Genomic DNA, 16821 nt, shown 5'->3' with positions numbered 1-16821 from the left:
TGTTGTTTCCACAGTATTTGGTTTTATTTTATTTGAAGACACTCATTCAGGACTCAAAGATGTTTGTACCAGTTGTGTCTGAGCTGCTGTTCATCATGAGGACACAGAGGGTCTCAGCTGAAACACAAGCAGAAACATTCCGACACAAACAGAAGGAAAAGAGAGTCTTAGTCTTTAACTACGTCTACCACGTAGGTGAATTTGGCTAAAATAAATAAGACGATTCAACTGAAAGACGCTGCAGCACAGAAGACCATTACACAGAGACACCTTTAAACATTAGCTGATTACATTTCATCCTTTTCATCTCAATCTTATTCCAAAGAAAATTAACTAATAAAATATTTGATTCCGTTCAGTCCTTTTTCTATTGGACAAACGTGGCTGAACAGAAGCAGTTAACCCTCCCACTGTCCTGATGGGTGTGACCCCGCAAGGAAAGTTGACCATTGAGCAGGATTGATGGTTTATCCCTTGGGTCCATGTGGGAAGGGTGAGGAGTAAGCACCACCTCAACTTTCCTCGCGGGGTCACTTATAAAGACAGTGGGAGGGTTAAACCAACCTAAAGGCACCTCAAGGAGCTTTAGTCCCGTTACAAAGGAAATGAGCTGGTTTTAGTCTGGACATGCAGAAGGAAAGCGTCTCAGTCACAGAAGAGAAATCTGACTTTGTCTTCCTGACACCAAAATACTCAGCAATGCACAAAGAAAACTAGCAGCAAATCTAAAAACAAAAAAACCTTCATATCAGAATGAATGAATTATGATGATCATCATGGAGCTATGGGTTGATGAGAGCGTGGTTTAAAGAGGAACAACAGCAGAAACATTCACAAACAGATTGATCAGTAAACAGACATCAGCAGGACCACAAAACACCGTCTCTTCCTGCCTGTCCTCCACTAAGCAGCCTCCATCGCTGTGATGTCACACAATGATGTCATAGAGTCTGCCAACACGGCTGAGCCACTCCCTCAGGGCGTGGCGGACGCGCCTGTCGGTCACATGACAGGAGAGCTGGCTGAGGCAGGGATAGAACACCGGCTGCAGGGCCAGGAAAGACGAGTCGGACAGAAGGAGAACCTGGTTCAGCAAGGTCAGCACCATGTTGGTCCAGGCCTGCAGAAGAACACGCATCAGAACCAGATCAAACAGATGTCATCACGTTTCACCCTAGAACCTTTATAACAGTTTAGTCATAGAAAGTTCATATCAACATAGAGAAGCACATTAGTAATTAGACGCCCCTCCACTTCTTAACCACACACACACACACACACACACACACACACACACACACACACACACACACACACACACACACACACACACACACACACACACACACACACACACACACACACACACACACACACACACACACACACGTGTGTTTATTCATGAAAACTTTGTAGAATCTAGTCACACTAATAAGCAGTTAGAGAGTTAACGTGATGGGCTGCTCCTGTCTAACGAGAATGGCAGGCGTAACCAGGCTCCGTTCGGCGCAGTGCCCAATGGGCCGCTCTGAGGTTGGCGGTTTTAGTTGTCTTTTTGGTTTTTTGGGGCTGGTGTCTGTTGCTGCTGATGAGAGCATTTCTCCGATCAGTGTGGAACAGGTGAGCTGCTGCCAAACAGCTTTAGCTCAACTAGAAACACTTCCTATGCCCAGATAGGGCTGGAGGTAAACGATTATTTTTAAAACGATTATTCTGACGATTATTTGATCGAATAGTTGACTATTCTAATGACTACTTAGACAATAATATCAAACAATTATTTTTCTATTGCACAATTAATAAAAACCAAAAAATCTCTAATAAATCCCTCAAAAAATTGATAAATTGTTACTGTAAGAGAATAAACACTCCAGGCCTTCCATTTTGTATAACACTGCTTTTATTGTGTTGCGGTTGGTTATGTTCTGGTGACATGTAGAACTTGGGAGTGCAGGCTGCTGCCTGAGAGGTGGTAGAAGACGGAATGTCTCCATGCTGCTTTGTTTTGGTCACTTATGTGCGTGAGGCGAGTGGTCTTACGACCCTTTCTGGGGAGTTTGGCTCGTGTGCAAAAAGGAAGGGACAATAACGGGATTTAAAAGTTTAAATGATGATCAGGTTTATTTACACTACAAAAAACCCCATAAATCTTTCCATCCACAGGTTGGGAATAATAAAACTAATTCTGCCTATGGGGAATTAAAACAAAAGTACAAATAAGTAGGGATGTCTCACTGGGCAAAGATTACAGGGTTCTGGACCAAAGTAAGGATCTCCAAAGGTCCAAACTCTAAACTGGGTGGTTAAACCAAACTCAAGGTGATATTTTAAACTAAACCGAAAACCAACAACACTCTAAATGTAATAAAAGGGAGATCTACACCACAAAAACGATGAACTCTAAACCAAAACGTAACAGCTTATCCCAACGCAAGAAGCTGTTAGCGAAGATACTAACAGTAGCTTTACCAATGTTAAGTTCAAGTTACCAAGTTTAAATAAACCAAAAACACCCAGCAGCAAACAGACCAGCACGGAGGAGAGACTGCTACCACCAAAACAGCTCTCCTAATGTCTGAAAGAAGCTTCTTTATGAAGAAAGAAATGCTCCCGGTGATTTTCTGCATCTGCGATAGAGACGGAGCAGCGCATTTGACCCCGGAAGTTGTTGTCCATTGCCGGGAAATGAAGGCGGGAAAAACAGGAAAGGAACCTAGTAGCGGACGGACATTGTTCCGGGTCTTCGGTATTTGGTGGAGATGTTAGTGAAGGCGGAGAAGAGGGCGAACTAGAGGAAAAACAGGCAGATTCCTCCTCTATTTACAAACTCCTGGGGATGCAACAAGTGGGCGTGGTGTGTCGACTACCGGATCTGACGTCGACGAATTTTTAGAATCAAGCCGTAAACATCATGGACGCTTCGCTACGGCTCTATTGTATGTATGTTTGTATAATAATAATAATAATAATTATAATTGTAATAATAATGCATCAAACGTATATAGCGCTTTTTTAGGACACTCAAAGACGTTTTCACACACACTCACATTCACACACTGCTAGTGATGGTAAGCTACGTTGTAGCCATAGCCGTCCTGGGGCGGTCTGACAGAGGCGAGGCTGCCATTTGGTGCCGTTGGTCCCTCTGACCACCACCAACATAGGCAAGTTGGCTGACGTGTCTTGCCCAAGGACACAACAACAGAGTACCCCTGGCGGGAGCTGGAGTTGAAACCATAACCCTCTGATAATGAGGCAACCCGCTCTACCTCCTGAGCTACTGCTGCCCCATTTTATAACTAATAGTGAGTTAATAAATGTGCTATTATGTGTCTGCTCAATAATATCATCTAAGGACAAACAGCTAGCTTAAACTACTTCAAAAAGCCACTTGAAGTCACGGACAACAAAGACGGACCTAGAAAACGGTGACTGGTGTTTGCATTTTCTCGTTTCCTCTGGCATTGTGGGTTTCCGGTTCTGGCAGAAGCATCTCAGGGAAGATACCCGAGGGGAGGGGTGAGTGCTCCGTGACCGTGTTTGCGTTTAAAACCTAGCTTGTTCTGTAGATTTGCTATAACTGTAATAAAATAAAATTATTTGACAGTTTCACGTATAAGTTTGGTTTCATGTCTGAAATCTGAGTAAAAAAACTAAAAGCAGAACATTAAGCTGAGACCAAACCAGGAAGTGGTTTTTGATGCTACTCCAGGGCACCAACCTGGATCTTAGCTTCTGAGTCTTTCAGAGAGATGCTATGGGAGCTGATGGTAGAGCCGGACCGTGGCCTTTTCTCCTGCCTCAGCACCTCAGGCCCTGCACTGACTGAGTGCCTCAGAGGGGGCCCCTGCTGATCCACCAGCTGCTGGGGCCGTTGCAGCTCCACGGGGTCCCTCCTGTCTCCTGTTGCCGCCCGACCCTGCTCCTTCATGAATAGGTTGATGTGGCTCTGCTGAACCTGCTGTGGTGCCTGCTTCCTGCGTTTGTATTCCATCATCAGCTTGTTGATGGTTTTGTCTGTAGCGATGGTGTACAGTTTGTTTCCGGCACTTTCCCACCATTCCTTCCTCCTTCCTGTGCTGGAAGCTCCTCCCACCGAGCTTCCCGCTGTAATGGAGTCCCTCCTGTCTCCACTGATCTGGAAGTGATGAGGCAAACTTCCTGTGAAGCTGAGAACCGGAACAAACAGCTGATTTTAGTGATGATGATGATGATTTTTGCTAGAACTGATTATGACAGATCTCAGACCTGAAACTGGGACTCTGTGTATGTGTTTCTCCAGGTGAACTCAGGTCCATCCCCTGACACCTGAACCCTCCTTCCTCTAAGGGTGTCCCCTTCGCTGAGAGCCCACCTGCTGACGTTGGTGTGGAAGTCTCAGACTGGAACAGAGGCAAGAGGAAGACGTGATCTCCTCTTCCTCCTCTGGGGAGTGGTGTCTCCTCCAGAGTACTCTCCAGGTCCCGGTGCATCTGGATGTAGCTGTTGCACAGATCCATGCACACTTTGTAGAGACGCTTGACGAGCCAGGCCCAGTCAGCGCTGCCCAGTGGCTGAACGCTGAGCAATGGGACTGGCGCCTGCCAGGGGTGGCGCTTCTCCCGACCGCGAGGGGGACTGACCTACACGGAGAAAAGAGGAAGAGAGACTCAACTATATTGCAGTCTTGAAGGATCAATCTCTACAGCGACTTTTCTGCTGACAAACATAATCAGACCCCCTGTTGATTTTGTCCCTTTGCCTACAAACTCATAAATGATCACCCCATAATTTTAATCAGGGCTGGGCGATCTGACCTCAAATCAATTAGAACTCAATAACTACTGGTACAGCGGCAGTTAGAGGGAGTGGTAGCGGTGATAGATTTGGTTGTGGAGAAGCCTTTTTCCGGTTCCAAAGTCAGTGGCAGCCACTGGCTTCCGCCCACTTCTTTATCATTTGAACCATCTTCCATTTCCTCACTTTCTTTCCCTTCTTGTTAAATACCGGGAATGGGCAGTCAAGTCACTCCAACCCATCCAGTTGGTAACTCAGCATCTTAAAGTGACAATGTGTAGTTTCACCTTTAATCTCTTGACATTTTCCTCTAAATTTTGTTGGAAATGAATTATATGATGCCCAGTTGTTAGAAAATATTGGTGGCTTCATAGCATATAACCATAAAAATCAGGTCTAAGATACGAGTCTCTGGGCAACGCCATATTAGACGCCGTGTTTCCTTCTACGGTAGCCTGTGAGGACTGAACACATTTAGTACTACCGTATTTCCCGGACTATATGCCACTATTTTTTCTCACGCTTTGAATAATGCGGCTTATAATGAGGTGCGGCTTTAGTCAACCAGGAAGGATGGATGCTGGACAGTCTAATGAAGGAATGGTTAAAGGAGTACTACGGAAAGCGCCCAGGAGGATTATTTTCACAGTAAAACGGCGCTGCTTGTTTTCCCAGCTTCACCCCGGGATGACGACAGCAACATGGAGAGCGACACCGACATCGCCACAGAAAAGGTATGTGACAAAGGTCTTCTGAGGCTGTTCAACTCCGACACTGAAGAAGATGACTTCAGTGGTTTCAGTGCGCAGGAGGACGATGAATAAACTAATCAATAACTTTTCTGTTTTGTTTGATACTGATCAGTTCAGTTACGTTTAGTTAAACTATGTTTTCAATTCAGTAGATATCTGTGGCTTTTAGCCCGGTGCGGCTTATATTGAGGTGCGCTCTATAGTCTGGAAATTACGGTATATTTCTACGACTAACGATTATACAGAATAACTGTAGTTAAATGATTATTCAAGGTGAAATCAACTAAGATAGTAACTTACTCTGAAGAAACATGACCTTGGATGTTATTAAGAGTCTCAGTGTCTTGGAAAAGAACGTGATGTCTGGAATAATAAGAATAATCTAGCTGAATTAAGTGATGTTTGATTAGTTATCAAATTAATCTTAACCCATCCAACGCCAGAGTGCAGCGCAACGGTACCCGTGTGATGAGAGTTCTCCCCTGAATCCGCACGGCTGGTCAGTGACATACCCTCTGGTATTCCTGCTGGCTTGTTTGCGTCTGATGAAGTTTTGCAGATTAAAACAAATAATAGTAGTTTTGGCTCTGAAAAAGGGTGGTTCTATGCCACTAAAAAGTGTGAGATCTGCTGGATCTCACAAGAGATTCTCATTCAGCGTTTTGCAAGAACTGAATTATTGAGGAAGTGACTCCCTCTCTTAAGGGTCTGTGTTGGACCAATCAGAGGTCAGAAAATGTAGGAGGTGTTAAAGTCCCTTGACATCACATCCTTCGTAAGAGGCTATTAAAAATATTACTCTTACTATGCGAGATCTAAATATGCGAGATCTAAATATGTGTCATTATTAATATACTGAAATGATATGTGACATAACTGATAATAAAATCATTATTAAATAATCAAGTAGACTCATTTGCATTTCAACAATAAATAGTTATCTTGATTCAATATTACTGTAAAGCAATCAGGTCTAATTAAAGTGACTTTAGATTAAACATTAATTGGTCTATGATTGTAACAATCTGTAAAGTGAGGAAATATTAGAATAGAAAGAATGTGATCCTTTTATGAAGGTTAAGAGAAAAGTCCCGTCCTCCAGGAGTTTTGTGACTGCAAGTAAAGGGAACAAGAAAAGGCTTTGTCATGAGGGTTTCCAGAAGACGAGGCCATAAACAGTGCCGGTGTTTTGGTTTGGAAAGCAGGGCTTCTGGCCAGTATCATGACCTTTCCTATCCATGGCTGTCATACGCTACAATCATCAACATACCCTTTCATTTTTTTAAAGATATTGGCCAGAGGCAAAATTCCATTCAATGGCATGTGTAAAGAAGTATTAAAACCTCAGATGAAACAGGTTTTTGGATTTTCACGGCTGGAATTTAAAGAAAATCTGACGTTTTTTACTGGCGTGGGAAAAACAGGAACTAACTTCCGGTCTAAGCCCTGGGCAGCTGGTGACGTTTCACAAGGAGACCTGCTGAAACAGCGATAGTAAACAACGCCTGACTCCGGTGTTTCTGCGGTAGCGTAATAGCAGAGAACAATGTGTCATCAGTCAGATGTAGCTTCTGAAGCCTCGCTAGTCGGTCAGATTTGGATTTTCTCTGGGATACGGCGACGAGAACGGATATTGGATTACCGGAGACGCTCAACTGAACTCCATTAACACAGTTAGTGCTGCGGCAGTCATGATAACGGGACTCGCCTGCTGGAGTCCAGAAATACGGGTGCGGTTCTAAATGGATTTATAGATGTAGGTTATTATTTTAGATTAAACCTATGTTAGTTAAAAATACGTGTAGGACACGGACATATGGCTCAGACCTTTAGCTGCAGCTGTAAACGCAATTTTCTGTTTTAATTAGGAACAAGATGGTAAACAAAATACAGTGATTTACCATGCTAGCAACAGCAGCTACCTAGTATGACGTGTGTGAGTGACGTATGCTGAACACAGTTCTTCACTGCCTGGAGGAGAGATTTTTGATTTTCTGTAATGATTTATGACTAAATTCCTTAACAAAATGAAAACTGAACCCAGTTCATATTTATATAGATGGTTAAGTGTAGTTATACTGTATTTCTACAATTTTAATGCTGAGTCTGGCCACTACCTTTAAAACAGTCAATATGTTAACATGGGCAAAATGATGCAGGTAAGAGACAAACATTTCGGCATCAGTTAAGTTTCCTCAGATCTCAGTGATCTGTTTTTTTTTAACAGTGAGAGACAGAACAACAAGCACAAACTCCAGAGGACACGGGGACAGGCCTGTCTGACATTTGCCACCAAACATCTAATGATTCAGAGAACCAGGTGAAAGTGCTGTGGTCAGAACAAAATCCTGTGCTTTGGCATCAGCCCAACTCTTCATGTTCGGAGGGGGAGGAACACTGCTAAGACACCATCCCCTCTGTCCCCACTGTCTCTGCTGGGGCCATTTACTATCAGATTTTGTGGGTGGGAAGCTGCTTCCCTCAGCAAGGGCATTGGACATGGGCTTGGAGTGGTGGTGGTGGTGCTTCCTGCGTGACAATGATCCAAAACACTCGGCCGAGGCAACAGGAAGAAGCAAACTAAAATCTTTGGGCCTGATTCTTAATCCCACAGAAAACCTGTGGACTTGGAGAGTTGTGTACCAAACTCGTGAGAACTACAGGACATGTCTGTCCATCAAGATCTAAAGCACATCTTGCAAAGGGATCAAACACTCATTTCATTCATAACTTTTGGATTTGGGGTTATTGTTCTACCACTGTTCAGATAACCCTACCATTGGAATTATAGAGGGATCATTTCTGTCTTAATGGGCAAATCTACAAAACCAGGGTCTTTGGTTTCTTGACAGTATTTTAACTGAGAGTAAGTTTGAACTGCCATCAAGGTTTGTTTCCCTATGTTTGACTCGCCTGTGCTGTTTCTTCAAAGATATCCTCATCCTCGGAGGAGGCGGATCCAGGATGAGAGGAGTCGGAGCTCCCCTCCTCCTCATACAGGATCCTCTTCACCTGAACACAAGAAAACACTTAAAAATTAGGAGTCAGTCTTCCTTACCTTATCTTAGACAGCTGTGTTGACAGTAAAGCAGTAGCTCAGGAGGCTGAGCGGGTTTTACAGGAATCGGAAGGTTGCAGGTTCAATAACGGCTCCGACCAAAGAATGCTGCTGTTGTGTCCTTGGGCAAGGCACTTAACCCACCTTGTCTGCTGGTGGTGGTTGGAGGGACCTTTGGCGCAAGTGCTCGTCAAGCTAAAGGTCCTACATATAATTAGAAGTTTTAATAAAATTTGATAAATTCATGTTAATCTGTTAATTCTTTGATGCTAAAATCCAAACAGAACTTAACCAGCTCAGTGGACTACTGGTAGAGTGTCTGCCCTGAGACTGGAAGATCAGGGTTCAATTCCTGGTTGGGTCATACCAAAGACTTTTGGTGCGTACACATTAGCGTCGGCACGGCCCCAAAAGGTATCGGACTGCATCGGAATTTGGTTTCACACACCGGTCAGATTCGCGTTTTCGGTGCCGAGGCGACTCTCTTTCTCAGACCTTCTCCCCAGCGGTGAGACTAGGACCGAGGCGACACTACAGATTGATTGGCCAGCTGAAATTACACCTACCGCCTCTGATCTGCGAGAGGAAAGAGTCAGCGGGGGGTTTCCCGGATGCCCGATTCATTTTTCATGCTGGGTGTTGATGAGTAAACCTCTGTCTGTAGCACGGAGCTGCCGTTACGGAGCTGCCGACCAGTGTGGGAACGGGAGAAGAGAGTAGCTCTCTGTGTGTGAGTGTGCGTGCGCCTGTTCGCATTGGAGCTCTTTCCCTGGATGAAATTCCACGTGTACTACTCTGTTCCTTCGTGATTATTTGGTTTAATTAAACAGTTTAAATTTGCTTCATCATGGAAACTGTGGCTGAGACTGAAATTAGAACAATAAATAAAACATTTTTATTTATTTTTAATTGGAGGGATGGCTGGTTGGGTTAAGCTAATAAATAAATACATTAATTAATTAATGAATTAAACTTAAGCCATTCAGTAAAACATGATGCTGAGAGCAGAAAGAAGAAAATCTGGATATGATAAATGGATCTGATTGGTGGATCTGATTAGTGGTCTGGACCAGTGGATCTGATTGGTTCCTACCTGCTGAGCTGTCATGCTTTCAGCCTGACTCAACGTGGCACACAGCAGTGCCTGGAAATACAGGTTAAAGCTCATGGCGGACTGACGGTACAGATTAGCTGCTCCGCAAACACCTGACACCTTCATCAGCAGGTACTTCAAACCCAGCCGGGTGTCGAAGTCGCGTGCCGTCCTGCAGATAAAACCCAACACTCAAAACCGAGCAACAGGATGAAACATCTGGAATAACGCAGGAAATCAGCCAGAACCTGTAAGAGTCCAGTAGCAGGTCCAGGATTATGGCCAGGTTTGTCATGGAGATGTAGCGCAGGAAGCTGGCTGTGGGTCTGCCGGGGTCAGAGGTCATAGGAGTGATCCTCTCGCTGCCTTCGGGATTCTTGACAAATTCCTCCAGCAGAATGTCGTGGAGGTTTTGGAGCAGAACCTGGTGGGAAAGCAGGCTCACCACAATGGTCCGGAACGGGATCCTGAACGGAGGTCAGACCACTTTTAGGGGCTTTAAAAACTCACAAACATCTTTAGAGTCTTCTATAAACATCACACACTGGCAATAATTCAACTCAAAGCTAAAAAGGATCCGGACCTCCTTTTTAAGCAAAACCACGCCTCCGTCAGATCTGGCAGATTCTGATTGGATCGGTAAAAGCAATGTGTCGTCTTTTAACGCTACGTGTGATCAGTCCTAGTGGAAACATTTAAAGTCATATTACTTATTATATTCTATAGGATTATAATAAAGTAATTAATATTTTGATTTCACAGATCAGTCACATCTTATTATTGACTAACACTTTGTTTGATTAGCTTTATTAAAAATAAAGTTCCTTGATTTATTTAAAGGAGAGAGTCCTTTTCTTCATTCTTCTGTTGAGCTGGAAAGAAGCAGTTTAGAAGCAAATGCATGAGACCTTGAGGCCATATCTCATGCAGACTAGTTCTGTGTCAGAGGAGAGGGGAAAAATGACTTTTGGTGGAAAACAGTAATTTCATACCGTTACACTGATCAAATCAGGGGTCTGAAATCTGTGGCTCTAGGGCCATATGTGGCCCAGTCACGTATCCTGTCCAAGACAATGTAACCCATCTTGTTATGTGTTTACATTGTTTTAATGTATTTCAGACACCTTTTAAACACTAATGAGTTTGACCCTCTTTTCCTCCACCTCTTCATGCAATCGATTCCTATAAACCCACATTTTTTGACATTTCTGTCCACAAATCAAATTTTTGCTCTATATCTTTGTACTCCTTCAGCCACAGGTTAATAAACGCTACATGCATATTTTCGGACGTTTTCTGCAAGGCGTTCTTGAATCTGTTCCATGTCTGTTGCTTTTTGACTTTCATATGGGGCAATGGCGGTGCTGTTGACTAATTTAAAAGGAAGCGACGTGAGACCGATCACAAGTTTGCGGTCTGTGTCACTTTCGAAGGATAGTTAAAAATGTGGGCATGTCTCCTGCAGATGGGAGAAATATAAATTATGCTCAACTGTTTCACTGATACACTTTGATGTTTCCACAGTGGAGTGACACAAACAACCGGTACAGACACAGAGAATTAACCTACAAACGTCTCGAGTTTTTAACAAGTTTGCTGTTGGCCCCACTGGCAACAGCTGTTGCCAACTACCGTAAATCCTCTAATACAGGCCGGTATTCAATTAAAGGCCGGGTCTCCAATTTTGGCCGGTGTCGGCGGAGGTGAATAATGGCCGGTCTCTTATTGTGGCCGGGTGGAATGTGGTAACAAGCAAGTACGGGGGGCGGTTGTGTCATCTGTCTCACTTTTGATTTGCCGGTGATGGACCGCGAGGGTAACTTTAACCGTGCGGAGACGAAGAGGAGGCGAAAATTTGATATCAAGTTCAAAGAGAACGTGCTGATTATGCTGCAGAACACTCTGGGGAGCAGTAGTAGGGGTTGTATGAACTAGTCACTAGTCGACTTCACAGCTCTATAGTGACATTTTATGCCTGTCGTCGACTAGTCACTGTCACGTGATAATGACCGGCAAGATGCAGCCCTCGGAAAAGACAGCAGCCTGCTGTCAGCAGGTGACAAGCCCCTGCGCTGGGGGTGGGTGGGGGGGGGGGGGGGAGGTGGGGGGGGGGTGCCAGAGCGTCGGTACTGACACGCGATCGTTCATGTCGGTTCATTTCCTTTAATGTTTTCTGTCTTTTATTTGCACCTGATGTGTTTCGCTGCATGCTGTGGAGCGGGGCGCATCACCTTGTCCTCCGACGCACCGATCACTGATGCGGCCGCCAAGCAGCGAGCACTCCACTGTTTTTGCGGTCGGTAGATCTTTTAGAACTGCAGTTCAAAGGTAACTCATAAGGTGAATATATATGAACCCTGGTAGCAGTTTTTCTTTAGGATTGAGAGGAGATGCAGGAAGATAACAGGCAGGACAGAAAAATAGTCAAATAAAAACAAGTTAGTTTTTGTACCTGCTGTTGCAACAAACAGACACCATTGAAGGTAATCAGAAGTGAGGAACAGAAAATTAAATAATTATTTTAATGTTTAGAGCAGCAGGAACTCCGAGAGGCTGCAGGCGCATCAGTGAGTTTGCGGCCGCTGCGCAGGGGGAGGGGGGAGAGGGCTGAAGCAGAAACTACCGTTGTTAAAAGAAATGTGTTTAACTTTGAAAATGTGGGCGCAATTTTAATTGTCAAAAACTCCAGCGAACCATTAGTTCATTTTGCTCAAATAGAAATAGAGGCCTGCCTCTAATACTGGCCCTCCTTCCAATAAAGGCCTGGTGCTTGATGAGCTTGAGTCAAATACAGGCCCGGGCCTGTATTAGAGGATTTACGGTATATCAATGCCATTTTCGACTCACAATAAAAAAATAATCGCAACGTACTAATGCTACTTTTCCACTTATGTGCTAGTAGACAACTCAGACAAAAGTTTTCATTTTAAAAAATTGTTTCCAAATCGCAGAGATCGCTGTTTTTTTAAAGAGCACATTAGGGTAGCACAAGGAAGAAGACCACAGGTGGTGTTGATATAATAAAGAAATGTTTGTTTGAGCTGGAGGCTCAGAGGCACGGAATGGTCTGCTATGTGATCCTTCACTAACCCTTAAAGGACAAAACATGGTGTGAGGAGTGGGATTGTGAAGGTGAAGGCCGACAGAGATACCAGGCAACAGTTCCTATCAAGATGGAAAGTTTGAAGCCACCGGAAGGACTGAAGCTGGTGGGAAATGTCGACAGCAACTGGAGGTGTTTTAAGCAGCAGTTTGAGCTGTATATGGCTGCCATGGGGCTAGACTCCAAACCAGATGCAAGAAAGATTGCAGGACCGACTCACTGTAGCTGGTCCTCAAGCCATTGAAGTCTTCAACACCTTTGAATTTGAAGAAGCAGCGGACAGAACCAAGTATGACAAGGTGATTGAGAAGTCTGATGGACACTGCTCGCCACAGAAAAACACTGTGTATGAAAGGTACGTCTTCCACTCTCGGATGCAGCAACAAGAAGAGACATTTGATTGCTTTGTGACTGATTTTGGGGGGGGGGGGGGGGGGGGCTTGTTATGTGTGCACACAAAGCGGTACAAGTAGTAATGTTGCTGGAATTCATAATTGTATCTTCTCAGCAGTAGCACTGCAGGTGCTTTCCATGTCCAAAATGTGCGTAGGCCAGGTCCTTAGTCAGCTTAAAGTTGCCACATTTTCCCGCTAAGTTTGTCATAAATCCCGAAGTTTGCATGGAAAGTTGCTTACGCAGTTTTCCGACCCCGTTTTGTGTGTAAGCAAGCTTGATAAATGAGGCCCCCGGAGCTTAACAATTAAAGTGCAGACTAACAGTAAGAATACAAATTTTACAAATGCATTTTTCTAACAGGTTTAGAGAACTTAGAATGTGACCTAATGCTTAACTTTTCTCTAACTAGGCTAACCATGAGTAAAATCAACATAATTAACAACAGTTCTGAACACCAACGTGTGATTGTTTTGCATAGTTCTGCAGAAAATTAATAAAAAATGAAAAGTCTTTTTACGCCAGGCTTGAGCAGTCCAATTTAGTTGGACTGGTGGAGGAAGGATTACGGATCTTTTACGCTTTATTGGTTAAAGGGAAAATAATTTGTACATTAAATAATAAAACAGGTTCACTAAAAAGCAGGTGATGTTTGACTCGTTATCAATCTAAATCTGTTTAATAATGCATCCAATCGCTGTATTTTTAGCCCCTTTATGTGGTCTGATTATGAATCTGCTGCAGATGTTGCTGCTGCATGTGAACATCTGTTGCACTAATGCACCCCCCCCCACACACACACATGCAGTCACAAGGTCACAGAAAACAGCCTTACCCAATTTTCCTGCGTCGCAGCAACAGAGACAGAAGCAGAGACAGTTAATGTGACTTTATAATGATTTAGTCTGTAAAATAATTCACACAATCTTAAACCAGAGAGACAAACCAGCACAAGTGTGTGTGTGTGTGTGTGTGTGTGTGTGCGTGTGTGTCCACCTCTTCTGAGCGTGTCCATTGGACTGCTGGTCAGATGGCAGCTCAATGATGAGCACACAGGACTGAGCATGCTCAAAGCCATCCTTGTTGTTTGGAGTCTTTGGAGAGCACTGGGTATCCAACATGAAGACCTGGGACAGAAAGGGACATGCTAGCTGCTAATAGTAATAAAATCTTTGTGGATCCCGTCGATGTGATCTGCAGAGACATTTGCTTTCATGACTGCTGAACATCACATAACCTAACACACCAGAACTCTTACCCACATGACATCAGGACCACTGTCAGGTTTAATGCAGGACAGTGACAAGCCTGCACACAGACTGGTGGTAGATCGACTGGTCCAGTGATGCAGTCAGAACCAGCTTAATCCACCAAAGACGCAACATATGCCATGCATATATCTCTGACTCTGAACATCTGTAGGAAGGTGTGCATTCCCCCTGAACATGATGCTAATAAGGGATGATACAGTATTTGATGAGGGAGGTTTATAGCAACCAACCACAGCGAAGAAACTTCCCTTTAGCGCCTTCAGCTTCAGAGAAAAAAATTGTAATTGTCTGGAGAGAGAGACAGATTTCAGAACAGTGGCATGAAACATATTTTTATCTCACATATTTACTAGGGCCGGGACTTTAACGCGTTAATTACGATTAATTAATTAGAAAAAATAACGCGTTAAAATAATTAACGCATTTAATCGCAGCTTGCATTTCAAGCATGGCGGAACCTTTGTCATTGCACGATTTCCTCGTAGACCGAATATCACTGACGCACACAACAATGCACAGTGCTAATGGCTACTAAAACGGAATTAAAAGAGAAAGAAGTTGCCTTGCTTGGACTGATGCAGGATTTAGGAAACACGTCCGCCTCTTTTCTTAACTTGGAAAAAAAAACTTCCAGACAACAACGGAGTCCGTGTCGCGGACATTTTTCAGAGATCGTCTCTGCTGCAGCTGCCCGGTGGCACAGGAAACTTTACAAAAGTAGTGGTAAGCTATATTTTTAACATTTACGTAACATCTGTGTAGCGCTGAAAGCACCAGACAGAATAATTCTGTGTCCTAACAGTAGTTTATGAAAGTAGTCAGACAAACGAGAGGCACCTGGCTGCCGCTGGGAGAACGCTCCGTGTTCTCACTACTCTGTAAACAATCACAAACAACGTGTCTTAAAGTTGAAAACAGAAGTTTAAGTTAAAACAGAAACACTCTGAAACTTTTCTGATGATTTTCTAAACAATTCTGTTGGGGAGTTATATGTTTCTGAGACGAGTCACTGTCTAACATCACATGCATTACTATCATTAAGCAGCGAGGTGTGTTGAAGCTGTCATCAGCTAAGGGGCGGATGCTTAAGTGTATCAGGGGCAGCGAGGAACGAGGAAGTTGTGATCAGGCTGGAGATCACACCAGATTCGCTGCAGCAGGCGTGAATCTGCGGGTCTGCAGCATCCCCTTCTTAACGTGACATCAGGACTTCCCATGTAAGGAAGGTCCGCTCACCTGTTCGTCACATCATTATTTCCTCGCCATGATCTTTTATCATCCCATCCTCCTCCAGTCATCCAACTGGAACCAGTTAGTGTTCGTGATAATTCTCAGAATATGCCATGCCTGCTCTGGTGTTAAAAGTTAGTACATTTAAGTCCTAGATCATATTTGTGCCTGTTCTACTGTCATTTTGAAGGATTATTATTTATGTGTTTTACTACATTACGAGTAGAAATGCTAATAAAAACTCCCAATTATACAAACAAGTGAAACTGGAAAAATTAGAATCTGGTGCAAAGTCAAATTTATTTCAGTAATTCAACTAGACAGAGAGACTATTTAAAGGCTCAGGAACCCTTTGCAGGTGTTTTCCATTTGTAATTATAAATTTTAGTTGATTTGGGTTTTGTTTCATATCACACAGTGACATTTGAATAATTAAAATGCATTTTTTACTAAAAGCTTTAGTTTACAGTAATAACCATGTCTAATGTTTGATTCTCTGCCTCATAATTTTAATTAAGTTTTACTTTGAGAGCACATTTCCCTGAATGATTAAAATGCGATTAATTTAGATTAATTAATTACAAAGCCTGTAATTAATTAGATTAAAATTTTTAATCAAGTCCCAGCTTGGTCTATTTTTAATCCAAAGATTAATTTTTAATTTTAAGATAATTAAATTTAATAGCAAAGTTTATTTATTGAATCAGAAGTTTAAAGGAATCTTTGCTTATTCAATAACCAAAAATATATACATTGGGGCAAAAAAGTATTTAGTCAGCCACCGATTGTGCAAGTTCTCCCACTTAAAATGATGACAGAGGTCAGTAATTTACATCATAGGTACACTTCAACTGTGAGAGACAGAATGTGAAAAAAAATCCATGAATTCACATGGCAGGATTTTTAAAGAATTTATTTGTAAATCAGGGTGGAAAATAAGTATTTGGTCAATAACAAAAATTCAACTCAATACTTTGTAACATAACCTTTGTTGGCAATAACAGAGGTCAAACGATTACTATAGGTCTTTACCAGGTTTGCACACACAGTAGCTTGTATTTTGGCCCATTCCTCCATGCAGATTTTCTCGAGAGCAGTGATGTTTTGGGGCTGTCGCCGAGCAACACAGACTTTCAACTCCCTCC

The 16821-nt window shown here is 43.2% G+C and overlaps 1 protein-coding gene across 2 annotated transcripts in view; it reads right to left on the bottom strand.

Moving 5' to 3' along the window:
* Positions 1-16821, bottom strand: part of arfgef3 (ARFGEF family member 3) — a 92267-nt gene continuing 75446 nt past the window's right edge. For both annotated transcript variants that reach the window (XM_070542642.1, XM_054750434.2), the window contains 7 exons: positions 14172-14302; positions 9928-10146; positions 9680-9851; positions 8442-8540; positions 4249-4622; positions 3722-4169; positions 1-1120 (listed from right to left, as the gene is read on the bottom strand). In XM_070542642.1, coding sequence (XP_070398743.1) covers positions 929-1120; positions 3722-4169; positions 4249-4622; positions 8442-8540; positions 9680-9851; positions 9928-10146; positions 14172-14302 — 1635 coding nt within the window. In that variant the 3' untranslated portion in view covers positions 1-928. The remainder of the gene's footprint in view (positions 1121-3721; positions 4170-4248; positions 4623-8441; positions 8541-9679; positions 9852-9927; positions 10147-14171; positions 14303-16821) is intronic.

The sequence above is a fragment of the Nothobranchius furzeri genome, chromosome 12, assembly GCF_043380555.1.
Source record: "Nothobranchius furzeri strain GRZ-AD chromosome 12, NfurGRZ-RIMD1, whole genome shotgun sequence".
Lineage (NCBI taxonomy): Eukaryota > Metazoa > Chordata > Actinopteri > Cyprinodontiformes > Nothobranchiidae > Nothobranchius > Nothobranchius furzeri.
The sequence above is the reverse complement of the archived record's forward strand: the minus strand, read 5'-3'. Positions and strand labels throughout refer to the sequence as shown.